General features: G+C 36.4%; 1 protein-coding gene across 1 annotated transcript in view; it reads left to right on the top strand.

The window, feature by feature from the left end:
- Positions 1-943: 943 nt before the first annotated feature.
- Positions 944-13,846, top strand: part of tspan7.L (tetraspanin 7 L homeolog) — a 68,906-nt gene continuing 56,003 nt past the window's right edge. Inside the window, 1 exon segment of the mRNA NM_001086823.1 lies at positions 944-1,047. Within this exon segment, the coding sequence (NP_001080292.1) occupies positions 967-1,047 (81 nt within the window). The 5' untranslated portion in view covers positions 944-966.

A 13,846-nucleotide genomic window follows, 5' to 3' on the forward strand; every position in this document is an offset into this window, starting at 1 on the left:
CTGTGTAAAATCATCACTGGTGGTGTTGCCCATAGCAACCAATCAGGTGCAGTAAACCAAAATGTCTTTTATTACATATTTTTCGGACTAGCAGCAGGGCCGTGCAGTGGCATTATTGCCGGGGTTGTAACCTGCACCCATCAGGGCCTGCTGGAGCCACAATAAAGCATATCATGGGGGGCAAAGCAGGTCAGAGTGGTGGGGTGAGAGTCCACAAGGTGGCTCAGTGGGGAGGGGCCATTAACACCTGGACTCAGTGGTTGCTAGTTAAACTATTGGGGCCATGTTAATTCCTGTCACTTTTGCTACTGGGCCTGACAGGGCCACACTTTAGGGCCAGTATAGCACTGCTTACAGACAATATTAACAAGAAGTACTGTAGATTATAAAGGACAACAATGTACCCTCTACTAATATGTAAAAGGCTATTCGGAATCACAGACAAGATAAGGGCCATCTTTATGAAGCCTAAACAATTCTGGGGGATATCAAACTGACTGCTCGTAGTTAAAATTCTCTTAGCTCGGGTATCTGCTCCAGGGCTGAAAAGAAATTCCTATTAATTACAGTACATCTCTCTACTGCAATGAAAAGTGCCCAGCCCTTGTGTTTCCACAACTGACACTATGAAGAGAATATTTGTCAGGGACAAAACGATTTCACACATAGTTTTTGGAATGTAGAACGCACAGCAGAATGGGAGGGGGTGCTCTCATACACCTTGCTGTGGCATTTCTCCTGGATTCCACCAGTCACCTCGTGCAGCTCTATGGTACTGCCCTGCTGTGGAAGCAGAGGCGTGTCCGGCTCCTGCCTTATCTGCATAAGGGGCGTGGCCTGACGTGTTTGAGAGACAGGCTCTTTTCTTTGCCTATTTTTTCCCACGTCTTGCGGATTGGGGATAAACTGCTGGCAGGAGGGGCTGTGAGCGGCAACAGTAACACCCGGCTACCGGATCTCAGTAGCATGGCATCAAGGAGAATGGAGACCAAGCCAGTTATAACGTGTCTGAAAACGCTGCTCATTATCTACTCTTTCGTCTTCTGGGTGAGTCTGATCCGTGTGTGCCCGCGGGCCATGTTGTCCCAGGCATTGAGAGAAGCAGCAGAGAGCTGACAGACAATTCTTAGATGATAATTAAGAAGCGAATTTGTTGTCCCTCTGTCGGGTCTCCCCTCCCCTTTTTTTCTGTCCAGTGTTTCTGCATCTCCCGAGTCGTGTTTACTGCGCAAAAATAAGAGCTGGGCAGTGTAGGCTGCGGCTGGAAGAGGGGTTTTGGGGGGTGACTAAATCTCGGGATGTCAATTAAAAAGGCTCGGGAAAATCTGGTTGTTTTAAAGGAAAGCAATTTGCAATAAGAGTAGCAGCCCTGCTAATTGCATTTTCCGCTCTCTTGCAAAGATCAGGTGCTGTGGTTGTGCCTGCGGTGCCCACTTTGCCTTTATTTGGGAAATGGCAGGTTAAATAAAAGCGAGGGGGCAACTCAATTATTGTGCCAGTCACGTCTGCGTGTGAGGAGAGCTGGATTAGATGTGTGGGCAGCACCTACCTCTGTGCCCTCCAATACCTTCAATTCACCGGACAAGGAGAAAATACTGAATTGTTATAGTATTATATTGTTATAGGGAGTTCCCGTGTCATTTTGATTTTACTGATCTGATGATGTTCTGCTGGCAAATCTCATTTATATATATATATATATATATATATATATATATATATATATATATATATACCCCAGCCATTATACAATTCATGCCATATATATACCCCAGCCATTATACATTCCATACCATATATATACCCCAGCCATTATACATTCCATACCATATATATACCCCAGCCATTATACAATCCATACCATATATATACCCCAGCTATTATACAATCCATGCCATTTTACAATCCATCCCATACATATACCCCAGCCATTATACAATCCATACCATATATATATATATATATATATTATATATATACCCAGCTATTATACAATCCATACCATATATATACCCCAGCCATTATACAATCCATACCCATGTTATATAAAGTGAATAAAGTACCCCCATCTTGTAAAATATAAGGATATTATAAGTTACAGAGGAGTTTCATGACTGAAGGCCAAGTGTTTTTATACATATATATATCTTCAGGGAGACAGCTTGCGTTTGGGAGCCGGAACGTTGAAATAAACCACTGAATTTTTCACAAAAGACCTGTGAGTGTGGTTCCTTTCTTGGGACCTGGGGTTTTCTGGATAATGGATCTTCTGTAATTTGGATCATACCTTAAGTCTACTTAAAAATCATGTAAACACTAACTAAACCTCCAATAAGGATTAATTATATTTTAGTTGTGATCAAGAACAAGGTACCATTTTATTATTACAGAGAAATACATTTGTGTCCCTTCTGCTAGCATAAATTCCTGTCATTCGGTTCTGAGAGTTGATTCCATTAGCTAAAAAGATGCAGTTGGGATTTCACTATTAAATATATATATATGTGTGTGTGTGCTTAAAGTTTTTACCTGCCCTCTTACAATTTACAAAGATCTGACTTACCGAGTGTCATAAAGGAGACAACTGTACAGTGCCATCTAGCACTGCTATTTGTATTGCTTGTACCCTATGCTATAATCATTCCCCTTTTGCGGACAGTGTTCTGATCAGGCACAGTGATTTTCAGTGGGTGAATGGAAGTGAAATGTGTCTATACCCAAAGCTAGACATTGTAGCTGAGGACCTATTTATTATTAGACCTCTGTGCTGGGCACATATGATATACCGCAAAGGCTTGGCTGTGATGAGTTCTGAAAATGCAGTCTTACAAATATATATGAATGAACATATATACATGATAGTTCATAAAAAAAACTTTTTCTTCCTCTCTTCATCAGTTGGTAAAATGTTTGTGTTTTGTTATAGTTGTGTAATATATATTTTCTTCAGTTTAATAAAATAGCTGGTGTTGTGCAGACGTAGTCTTTCATTTCATCGTTTATAACAGCCATGGTTAAGAGGTTGCAGAGCAGGCAATGAGCGTATTAATAAGATGCAGACTAGTGTATAAGCTATTGACTGTTTAAAGGGGAAATGCTTCACTTAAAAATGTCGGCATAAATATTCATTTGAAGAAAAAAAAAAAAAAAAAAAAAAAAATATATATATATATATATATATATATATATATATATATATATATATATATATATATACACACCGAATCCACTATTCTGGATTCGTCCGAACCCCTGAATCCTTTGCAAAAGATTTGTCAGAATACCAAATCAAATCCTAATCCTAATTTGCATATGCAAATTAGGGGTGGGAAGGGGAAAACATTTTTACTTCCTTGTTTTGTGACATAAAGTCACGCAATTTCAATCCCTGCCCCTAATTTTCATATGCAAATTAAGAGTCGGATTCGGTTCGGCCAGACAGAAGGATTTTTTTTTCTTTTTTATTCATTCCTAGACAAACAGTAGAATTTGGATATGTTAAAGGAAACAAAAGATTGCTGCCCATCTGTTGTAATGGTTAAGGTGAAGATGCCTGCAGCATTTCATGTATAAGAAACGTACGTTCTGTCCCTATTTATGCAAGTACATTATACCTCCACTTAATGCCTTCAGAGCAATGAATTAACTGTTTCTCGCCACTGAGCTAATGATGCTCTGATGTTGGTAAGACATTAACTTACGTATGTAATGAAAGGCATTATGTTTCCCAGGTGCAGTAACCCATAGCAACCAATAAGTTGGTTGCTTTAAAACAGGTGAATTCGTAAATACTTCTGCATATAATTGGTTAGACCAGTAGCAAACATTGCTCCTTTTATTACATTTGCTTACAGTTACAACTCAATATAAAAGGATAGGTAATGTAGTTGCAAAGTTTGCCCAGGTGCATTAATCCATAGAAACCAATACAGGTATGGGACCTGTTATCCAGAATGCTCGGGACTTGGGGTTTTCTGGATAATGGATCTTTTTGTAATTTGGATCTTCATAACTTAAGTCTACTAGAAAATCATGTAAACATTAAATAAACACATTAGGCTGGTTTTGCTTTCAATAAGGATTAATTATACCTTAGCTCGGATCAAGTACAAGCTACTATTTTATTATTACAGAGAAAAAGGAATTGATTTTAAAAATTTGGATTATTTTGGAGTCTATGAGAGACATCCATTCCGTAATTCAGAACTTTCTGGATAACGGGGTTACAGATAACGGATCCCATACCTGTAGTTTTTTGTTATGAGCTACTGCACCTGGGCTAATTTAGGGGCCTAGTTATCATGCTCTGTAAAAACATTGGAGAAAAACATCACCTGAGATGTTGCCCATAGCAAACAATCAGCAATTAGATTTCAACAGTCGCCTGATTCTGGACATGGAATGCCAGTACTTGCAGAATGAGAGGTTACTTTGCTTGTATGTAGGGTTAATTATCTCACTTATGACAAGCTAGGTGATACTTCTCTATTTGCATGCAGTTTTAACTAAATGTATCTATCCATGAGCCAGTATTAACTGATTGATAAGCTTAATACCCACAAGTGGATATTTGGATTTCCACAATATCTATACATGGCCAACTGGTATCCATCTATTTGCTGGGGTGAGGGTCACATCAAGTATATTTGAATCATGGAAGTGAGAGTTTGTTCAGTCTGTAGCCTACTAGTCCACATAGGGGATAGCAGTTGGCCAAACAAAAATTACTTGGCACCATCCCTGGAATTTGTTCCATTCTTGTGTGGTTCTCAAACTTACTTAACATTTCAATGTGACTCACAGGTAAAAAAAAAGTGTGGGGTTCCCTGGTCTAGATGGTTGCCCTCTCCCAATATGTGATAAGAAACAAAGGCCAAAACCAGAGCATTTACATGCAGGGTAAGGTCAATGACACATGAAGCGTTCACCAATGGGAGATCACCTTTTGGACAAAGCATCCAAAAAAAAAAAAAAAAATTAAATGCAGAAGAATGGGGGTTTAACATGTGAAATGCTTTACTTGTGGCGATTGGCTTAGTAGTGGGAAAATGCAAATAGTGTAAAACACCTGACATGCAATGAACTGTCTGTAAAAGTGTTTTACATATGGCAATCCCCATTATTCTGCATTTTCGAAAATGTGGCAGGAGAAAGATTATAATCTTTCAGAAAAAAAAAACTTTTTTAGGTCCATTTTTTTTTTTTGCAAAGTGCAGAAAAGAGAAATTAGTCAGCTGGAAGAGGGAAATTCTAGGCAACAACAATGCTCGAGCACTTCTATGCATGCCTAATCTCTTCATCATTTATTTGCATATCATTCATCCTTACTGACTTCCAGTAATGCAATGCAAATGAATGACTGCTGGGCATCATTCACCATTGCCTTCAATCACTTCATTCTTGCCCCCTTTGCATTAGTGTTGTACCCAGGTATTCGCTAAGCTCTAATTGTAATAAAAATAGCACATAAAAGAGCCTTTTTTTCTTTTCTAGAAAACAGTAACATTGGGTAACATTGAGTCCTGTCACTTTGGGACAACCCTTTTAAGTGGTTTTAAAGTTATTTGTAAATGTAAGTTATATTAAAAGCAATTGTTTATGTTATCTGCACTACTGACTCCTGAAACGATGTTGCCAGTTGATTAAGGGCCCTAACGTGTGCATTTAACTTGACTTTGAAATGCTTGGAAGGCTTTGATGTAACCAGAGAACAGAAAATGATAAAAAATACTGCTTTCATTTGGAATTACATTTTCAAATATTTATATATATATATATATATATATATATATATATATATATATATATATATATATATATATATATATATGGGATCCGTTATCTGAACACCTTTTATCCAGAATTACAGGAAGGGCTTTTCCCATAGCCCCAATTTTATTCAAATAATTCACATTTTATAAAAATGGTTTCCTCGTTTTTCTGTAATAATTACACAATACATTGTGGTTGATCCCAATTACCGGTAAGATATATAATTAAACCTTACTGGAGCAAAACAAGCCTATTGGGTTTATTTAATGTTTACATGTGGTTTCTTTTTTTAGTAGACTTAAGGTATATAGATCCAAATTACGGAAAAATGCCTTATCTGTAAAACTCCAGGTTCCCAGCATTCTGGATAACAAGTCCCTTACCTGTATGTGACCTATATATAATGTGTATTAGGGCTTTGTTTAGGATTACATTTTCATTGTACAAAAACCAAGCAGTGTAGATAACTTTGTTGTAATAGTTATAGATATACACAATGACCTTGAGAATATAAGATGCATGGAATCATATGCCTTGTCTTTCAGAATTCTGAAGAATAATGTGACTGTATTACTCATGTCATAAAATGTTTTAGAGGGAATATCAAATTACCAGTTCTTTACTCTCTGCAGAAAGCTATCATTTGCAGTTGGAAGTAAGCAAGTCAGCAAGACTTGTTTTATTCTCATTGGAAACAACAAAGAAGAGTGTTCTTTGTCAGTCTAGCTTTGTATAGCCGGTACCACGCCAAGCATATCTATATACTTCCTTATGCATAATAGGTAACTTTGTATTCTTTTACCTACAGTGCATCTTGTATTCCTATATGAGTGATTCTGATCTTAATTCTAAATTCTGGACCAGGGCCCATCTGGTTTTTTCCCAGTGTCCCACCAGCCTAGTGTTGACCCTGCTGTCAGGATATGATACTAGGGGGGTTATTTACTTAACTAATTTATCTAATTATTTTATGTAAAAAACTACGACCAAACTCCCATGCCCTATGTGACCTTATTTATTAATTTAAAAACTTGAATTAATTTGAAGAGTGGGAAAAAAATCGATAAAAGCGAAAACCCAGATCGTCAGAATTTTCTCCCGAATCGCTAAATTTTTTTGGTGGTTTTTGCCCGTAAACTCCATAAACCCATCGCAAACCATGATAACTTCAAATTGAGATTGGTGCCTCTCCCATTGACTTATACAAGACCTTGACCGGTCTGAGATGCCGAATTTTCGGATTCAGGCTTTTTGCAGAGTCTGGGTATAATAAATCACGAAAAATTTACTAAACTTAATTTGGCCAAATTCTGCTTTAGTATGTTTAAGTATGAAGTTTTTCAATATTATTGCCTTTTGTTCTCTGTAGCATTTGGCACTGAGCGCCCACCAGCAATATGATTGGTTTTGTGTGACTGTATTCAGTAAAGATGAGAGAGTGTTCTTGTATTCTTGTGCAGTTTCTTTGGTAAAAAGTAAAGGGTTGTGGAGCATGTTGGCTGGAATATTAAATCATACCATCATTTTGGTGTATGTAAAGTCTAAATTTCTGTTGAAAAAGGAGGTGGTTACTTTAACAAAGTATGTAAAAATGTTTTATGGCAGCAAATTTCTTTTCTTGAACCAGGGGATTCGATCACTTCTCTCTTCTAAGGTTGGATGCTAAATACGGACAGGGCAGACCTACATTATGATTTTAAAGCTATAACACTATTATTTAAAGGGGCTACACATGGAAACTTAGCTGTACTTCACCATCCACCCCCAGTGTTTCCCAAGGGATATTTCAGCTGCAATGTTACATGTACAAATGACAAAGTTATTTGCTTGTATCAGAGCTGTGTCCATCAGATTAGTAAAATATATTTGCAATCAAAATTACTGTTTATTCTCAAATCCCTTGCAGGTACACATGGGGACTTTGTAAGAGATTATAACAGGAATTTGGTGAATTTACATGCTGTGGATCCAGTCTATGATATGTTTTTATTATCCTTGTAAGATGACTAGGGGATGGTGTAGAAAGGCTATAAAATCTGTTTATGTATAATTACAAGCAGACTCTAAGCCGCATACAGTTAACTGTGTAAACATAGGGATCCAGGCAAAGTGTCACCATATGTACGTATACCTTTTCTCAAGGTCAATATAAAAAATGATGGCACCCACATCGAGCTCCACGCTTAAGGTTGATTGTACTGCAAATGTTAAAACATGTTCTGGTGTTCTTGAAATAATATATTAGTATCTCTATTTAATGTTCCCTTTCACTTGGAAAATAACTTGTAATATAGAGGTTTGCTCTCAGAAGATATTAATAGAAGTCTCTGTCTTCCATGTTGGAAAAATCAAATGTTTGTCAGAATGTATCTAAAATGGTCAAGAGACATTACATTGCGTTATCTAATCTTTATATGTTTTAAACCTTAATTTTCCTCTGTTTAGTGGGTATTACTATGGGCGCCTAATGGATTTGAAAGCATTTGAACTGTTACAGATATTTGTATAGCCTTCAGGTACATCTTTGACTGAGTAGTATCATTTCTCATTGTGGTTCAGACTCTTTAATCAATATAGCAGACTCCAACAGTAACAAATATTTGACATTCTAAAAACCTATTATAATGTGTGTGTATGTATATATATATATATATATATATATATATATATATATATATATACACATTTGAATACAGGTATGGGATCCATTATCCAGAAACCTGTTATCCAGAAAGCTCTGAATTACAGGAAGGCTGTTTCCCATACACTCCATTTTATCCAAATAATCCAAATTTTTAAAAATGATATCCTTATTTTCTAATAAGAAAACATTACCTTGTATTTGATCCAAACTAAGATATCATTAACCCTTATTGGAGGGAAAACAAGCCTATCAGGTTTATTTAATGTTTAAATTATTTTCTAGTAAACTTAAGGTATCTGGAAAACCCCAGGTCTCAAGCATTCTGAATAATAGGACCCATACCTGTATTATTAGTGTTTTGGAATAAATAACATTATCATGCATGTATAGGGCAAAACAAAAAAAGGTGATTGGTATCCTTTAGGCTCCAGCTCACTAATGCACTAGAGAGGAACTTCTCACTAGTGCAGTTCCTTTGGTCTGTGAAAGGTGCCAAATTGCTTTTTTAGTTTTTCCATGTAAATTTTGGACTTGTGCATTTTGTCTATGTGATTTAATTCTGAATCCAATAGCACTCCATAGAGCTCAATAAATGGATTACTTAATCACAGTTTGTAGAATGTAAAGAAAATGGCATTGTGATGTAAATATTAGTGCTGTTCCAATCTCACCCCAACTGACTTTTTAGTTGAATCCCCCTGAAGTCCCACTGGAGGTGGGCAACCTCAAAGACTGGAAAACACTGATATGGAATAAAAATTGCTAAAACAGCTTAATAATTAAAAATTATTAAAATGTTAAAGTTTTTTTTTTAATGAAAGCTTCTTTAGTTTGTAATGAAAATACTGGGTTGTTTCATCGTCCAGTCTAGTGTGTATAAAACTGCTCCAGGGATTTGACTGGCTTTCATCTGTCTGTTGCCGGATTCAATTTCTTCTGAAGGGACTGAGTATCTCACTCTCTTGTTTAATCTAGGCCAGGGATAAATTGTGAAAGCGTGTTAGATAATCTACCTAGTAACCAGTTATCTGGGGACAGGTCTATGTAATATTTTCCATTTAAGACTGGAAAGATTTTGTTAAAATCAAAGATAAAGCCTATAATTTTGTTTGTTATTAAAGCTGTTTGTGTGTAATTCATTTAATTACACATAAGCCTAGAATTTTATAGAAACCGTACGATTACAAAAGTATCAAATTTGCCTCAGTCTGCAGCTTTTTTGCAGCTTGGAGTCAATAAAATTGCTGGTTTTTTTTATAGTTCTTCTGGTGTGAAAATATAGTTACCATCATGACAGACCTGGGTATTAGGATATATTGTATCAATAAATATCACATCCCAGCAACGCAGTCATGGTGTTTCTTGAAAATATAAAACGAGTCTGCCAGATTTATATTATAATATATGGCTTGACGTTCTAACTACAAAGCAAATGAATATAACAATTGCATTAGAAAAAGTAAAAAAATATGGTAATCATTACACTTCTATATAGTATGCATACACATTATTCAGCTCATTGAGATGGCAATTTTATTCTGTGACACTTCAGTCCCAGATATCCGCATTAGATTTGTCTGTTTTATAATAAGACTTAAAGGGCATTCTAAGGTATGGAAACAGTTGCAAGTGCTTCCCAGTACCAGAGTCGTCAACACTGTGGACCTCTAGTTGTACCTATGCTCCTATAAGGAAGCTGATGAACAACTATAGAGCCGCAGGAACCTCTACCCTAAACTACAAAATTATAAGGCTTATTAATGTATTCATGAAATTTGGAACTTGCACATGGGTATTGTTTCGTTGCAGCACTGGGTTCAATCCCAGCCAGAGCACTTTTGTATATTCTCTTAGTGCTTGCATGGGTTTCCTATAGTTACTTTGGGTTTTCTACCACATGCCAAATACAGGGAAGCTAATTGGTTTCTAAAAAATAGACCTTATTTGTGTTTGTGCAAAATACAGACCTTAGATTGTAAGACAACAGACAATTACTTATTTAATTGTTTTGTAACTTAAGTGTATAAAAAAAGAAAGAAAGTTATTGTTCATATATATTTAAATATTTGATTTTGTGTGCCACTGGGCATCATTCAGTTAAAGCTTACTATAAGCACTTTTAGTTTACAAAAGTATGAAAATTGAACATTTGCTGTGTTAAAGGCAGTCGTGAAAGGCAGTCAATCTAGAAAGACTGACCTAAAGAACAGTATCATGTAACCTCAGGAGACCCAAATGAAGCCTGGTTAGTCGATTTATGGAGTTAGTGTGTAGTAAATTACAGGACCATTTATCTGTGGGCCCGGCCAGAAATGTATCCTTGTAATACACAAGACTGGTAAATATCCTGTAAAATATATCCTCATAAAGTGCTTAGTGATGTCATCAGTTATAATCAATGTTTAGTGATGTAATTTGTTTCACGTGACTCACTAAAATGTGTGTATTACATTACAATGTCCCATGGTGTAGATGCTTCATTACATGTTTGGTGTCTTGTTTTTTTGTGGTCATGTGACTTTTTGGTGATCAAATATACGCATATTCTTTACTGATACTTTCTGATTCAAAATATTTATTGTGCTTGTGTTGGACAAAGTTTTAAATAGCTCTGCACTGTCAGATGACTTGTCCCTTTTACATGTTTATGGAACTTGTCATAAATCATCTTGTTATTATATAGTTTCAGCAAGTTACGTAGTACCTTATAATAATTCTATAACAAACAGGGATCTTACAACAAATGAACAAACAATGCATCCTACTGTTTTATAGTGACTAAAACAGTAGGTAGTCTGTCTAGGCACTAAAATGTTGCAGGCAAATAACCCTGTTTTACATAGTTAATTTAGTACAGTATAAAAAAGACAACTGTTTATCAGGTTTAAAACACCCCCCCCCCCCCACATGTCTTCCAGAATCATTGCATCACTGACCCACATTGGAAAAAAAACACTTAAAACACATTGCAGCCCCAGTGCCGCCACCCCTCCTCTCACCCAGATCACATACTATACTAAAGTGGCTCCATTTTCCTGGATGTCAGGGCCCAATGGGGAGGACGACCATTTTTCTTTCCCAAACCATTCCCCTCCTCTTCACAACAGGCAGGGGTGCAAAAAGTTTAGTGGGAAAGGTCAATCAGTGGGAAAAAGTTTGCCATGAAATTAACTTAGGGGCCAATTTATGAATGATTTTATCGGATTTATAAAGCTTTTTTACACTGAAACTAATCATTCTAGTGTTGAAATATAGCACTTCTCAGTACCAGTAATCTCATTATTCATTTGCATTGTGTTAATTGTAGCACACTTTTTTATACATTTATCAGGATTGTTAATTAGTAGAGCTCTAACACCCAAAAGAATGTGTCAGTTGTTTTTCAGAACAGTTATTAATCAAGCCACAAGGTTTTTATGGTGGGTCACCATGATCCCCTGTAACAATGTTTAAATTTTCCTAGGTCTGTATTAATTTCTTCATTCATTCCCACAATCATTTGCATTTGTGGTAATTTCTGTCCTATCATTATATGCCCATTTCTCTTTGCCTTTTTGTGCCTTGGTGAAGTTTTATATAGTGGACTGTGGTTACTTGCTAAGAGGACATGACTTATGATGATAGCAGCTCAGATGGCACTTCTGGTAATATAAAACAGTGCATTTCTAAATTTGATATATCTGTATTTGCTTAAATTTATGCTACAGGAATATGGTGAACAAGATGTATAAATGACCTTTGGATGCTTGGGGTACTAAACAGAAAAGAAAACATAATTCTCTGCAATCTCTTGCCTTTATTGCTGCCTTGGAAAACGATGCAAGGCCGAATATGTTCCCAAGAAGCTAATATTTGAGTTTTATTGGAGTCCATGTTTCAACATGACTTAACCATAATTTCCAGTTAGCAGTTTAGTAAAAGCTATTTACTGTGTGTATAAATAAAACACAGGTTAGAAAATATTTGTTCATGTCATGTAGGGATTGGATTCCTGCTTATTCTAGTTGATAACCATTTTAAAGTTTTATAGACAAATCTGTACAAAATGTACAATATGTATCCGTCTTTGTAAGATATGTTTGGTGAGGAGGTCACCAAAAGTTTGTTAAAAAAGCATCCTCAAAATGGGTATATTAAAGGCACACTATACCTTCATTTTATAATGTTATATTATAATGAATTCAGGACTAAATGTAGTGCAGCAACATATCCAGAGATTGTCCTGTTTTACCAATATATGTTGGAATTGCTCATTCTTTGGGTCTCATGGGGCCCCATATACCTCCTGGGCCCCCCTGCTTCCTCTGTAGTTATGCCCCTGATGTAGTGAATATAGTCTATGAATGCCTTCCATTAGTTCATGTGCCACCTGCTGTAAGATCTGACCCACCACAGTGTAATATGTTCACAAAAGTGGATGGCCATCTGCAACCACTGGTTGTAGATGTCCATTCAATTTTATGAACATATTACACTGATCAACCATTTGGGACACTGGACCAGAATGTATTTTGGGGGCTAGAGTCCAAATGCCATCAGGCTTTGATACACAAAACAAAACAAATTATGCAATAACATGCTGAGTTGTGTGATCTAACTGAGCCAAAATGACTTGTTTTTAATTTCATTTGCTTACTATATATTGCTTTTTTACAGCTTTTATCTGTGCATCAGAAACAAATGGTTCCTAAAATTATCTGCAAACGACCATGCTATGCTTGGCACCAAATGACTTTTACATCACATGGCATAAGGGACTGAACCCTACTGCAACAAATTTAGTACATGTTTTATTCTGTTAACACTATTTATACAATATGTTTTGATCTATGATTGAAAGTGAAGCAGCTGGGTAAAGGTCCCCATAGACGCAAAGATTTTTCTTGCCGAACGACCGATTTTAGCGAAGTCCGACCAATCATTCGAAATTAATGTGCGGTTAGTGGGATTCGTACATTTTACGATTTATCGGTCGACATCTGTCAGATGATTGATCGGCCAGGTTAAAAAATCTTTATCAGTCCCAGTGCAATCTATCTATGTTTGCAGGGACAAGCCGACAGCTACCCTTTGTTTTCCTGGCAAATGGTCTTTTTAGTTGATGGACAATTCGTACGATTGGACGATCGTTTCGAGATAATAGTGGTCTCACGATGACGATCGGTTCTTTTAAAAATCTTTACAACTATGGCCAGCTTAAGTCTACAAATCAGAAAAGTCCTTGCAAACATTACTTGCAATAGCAGAACATTAGTTAAAGGGGTACTTTTTACTATTTTATGCCGACATCAGCATCTGTCATAGCAGTACTTTTGCCATTCTGCAGCGTGCAGAGATTTTGGGTGTTTTGTTGGATCTTGTGTTTTGCCTCAGAATACAGTAAAGCTGGCCATAGACATGCAGATGTATCCTTATGTCTGACACACAATC

This window comes from Xenopus laevis, chromosome 2L (assembly GCF_017654675.1).
Source record: "Xenopus laevis strain J_2021 chromosome 2L, Xenopus_laevis_v10.1, whole genome shotgun sequence".
In the NCBI taxonomy this organism is placed as follows: domain Eukaryota; kingdom Metazoa; phylum Chordata; class Amphibia; order Anura; family Pipidae; genus Xenopus; species Xenopus laevis.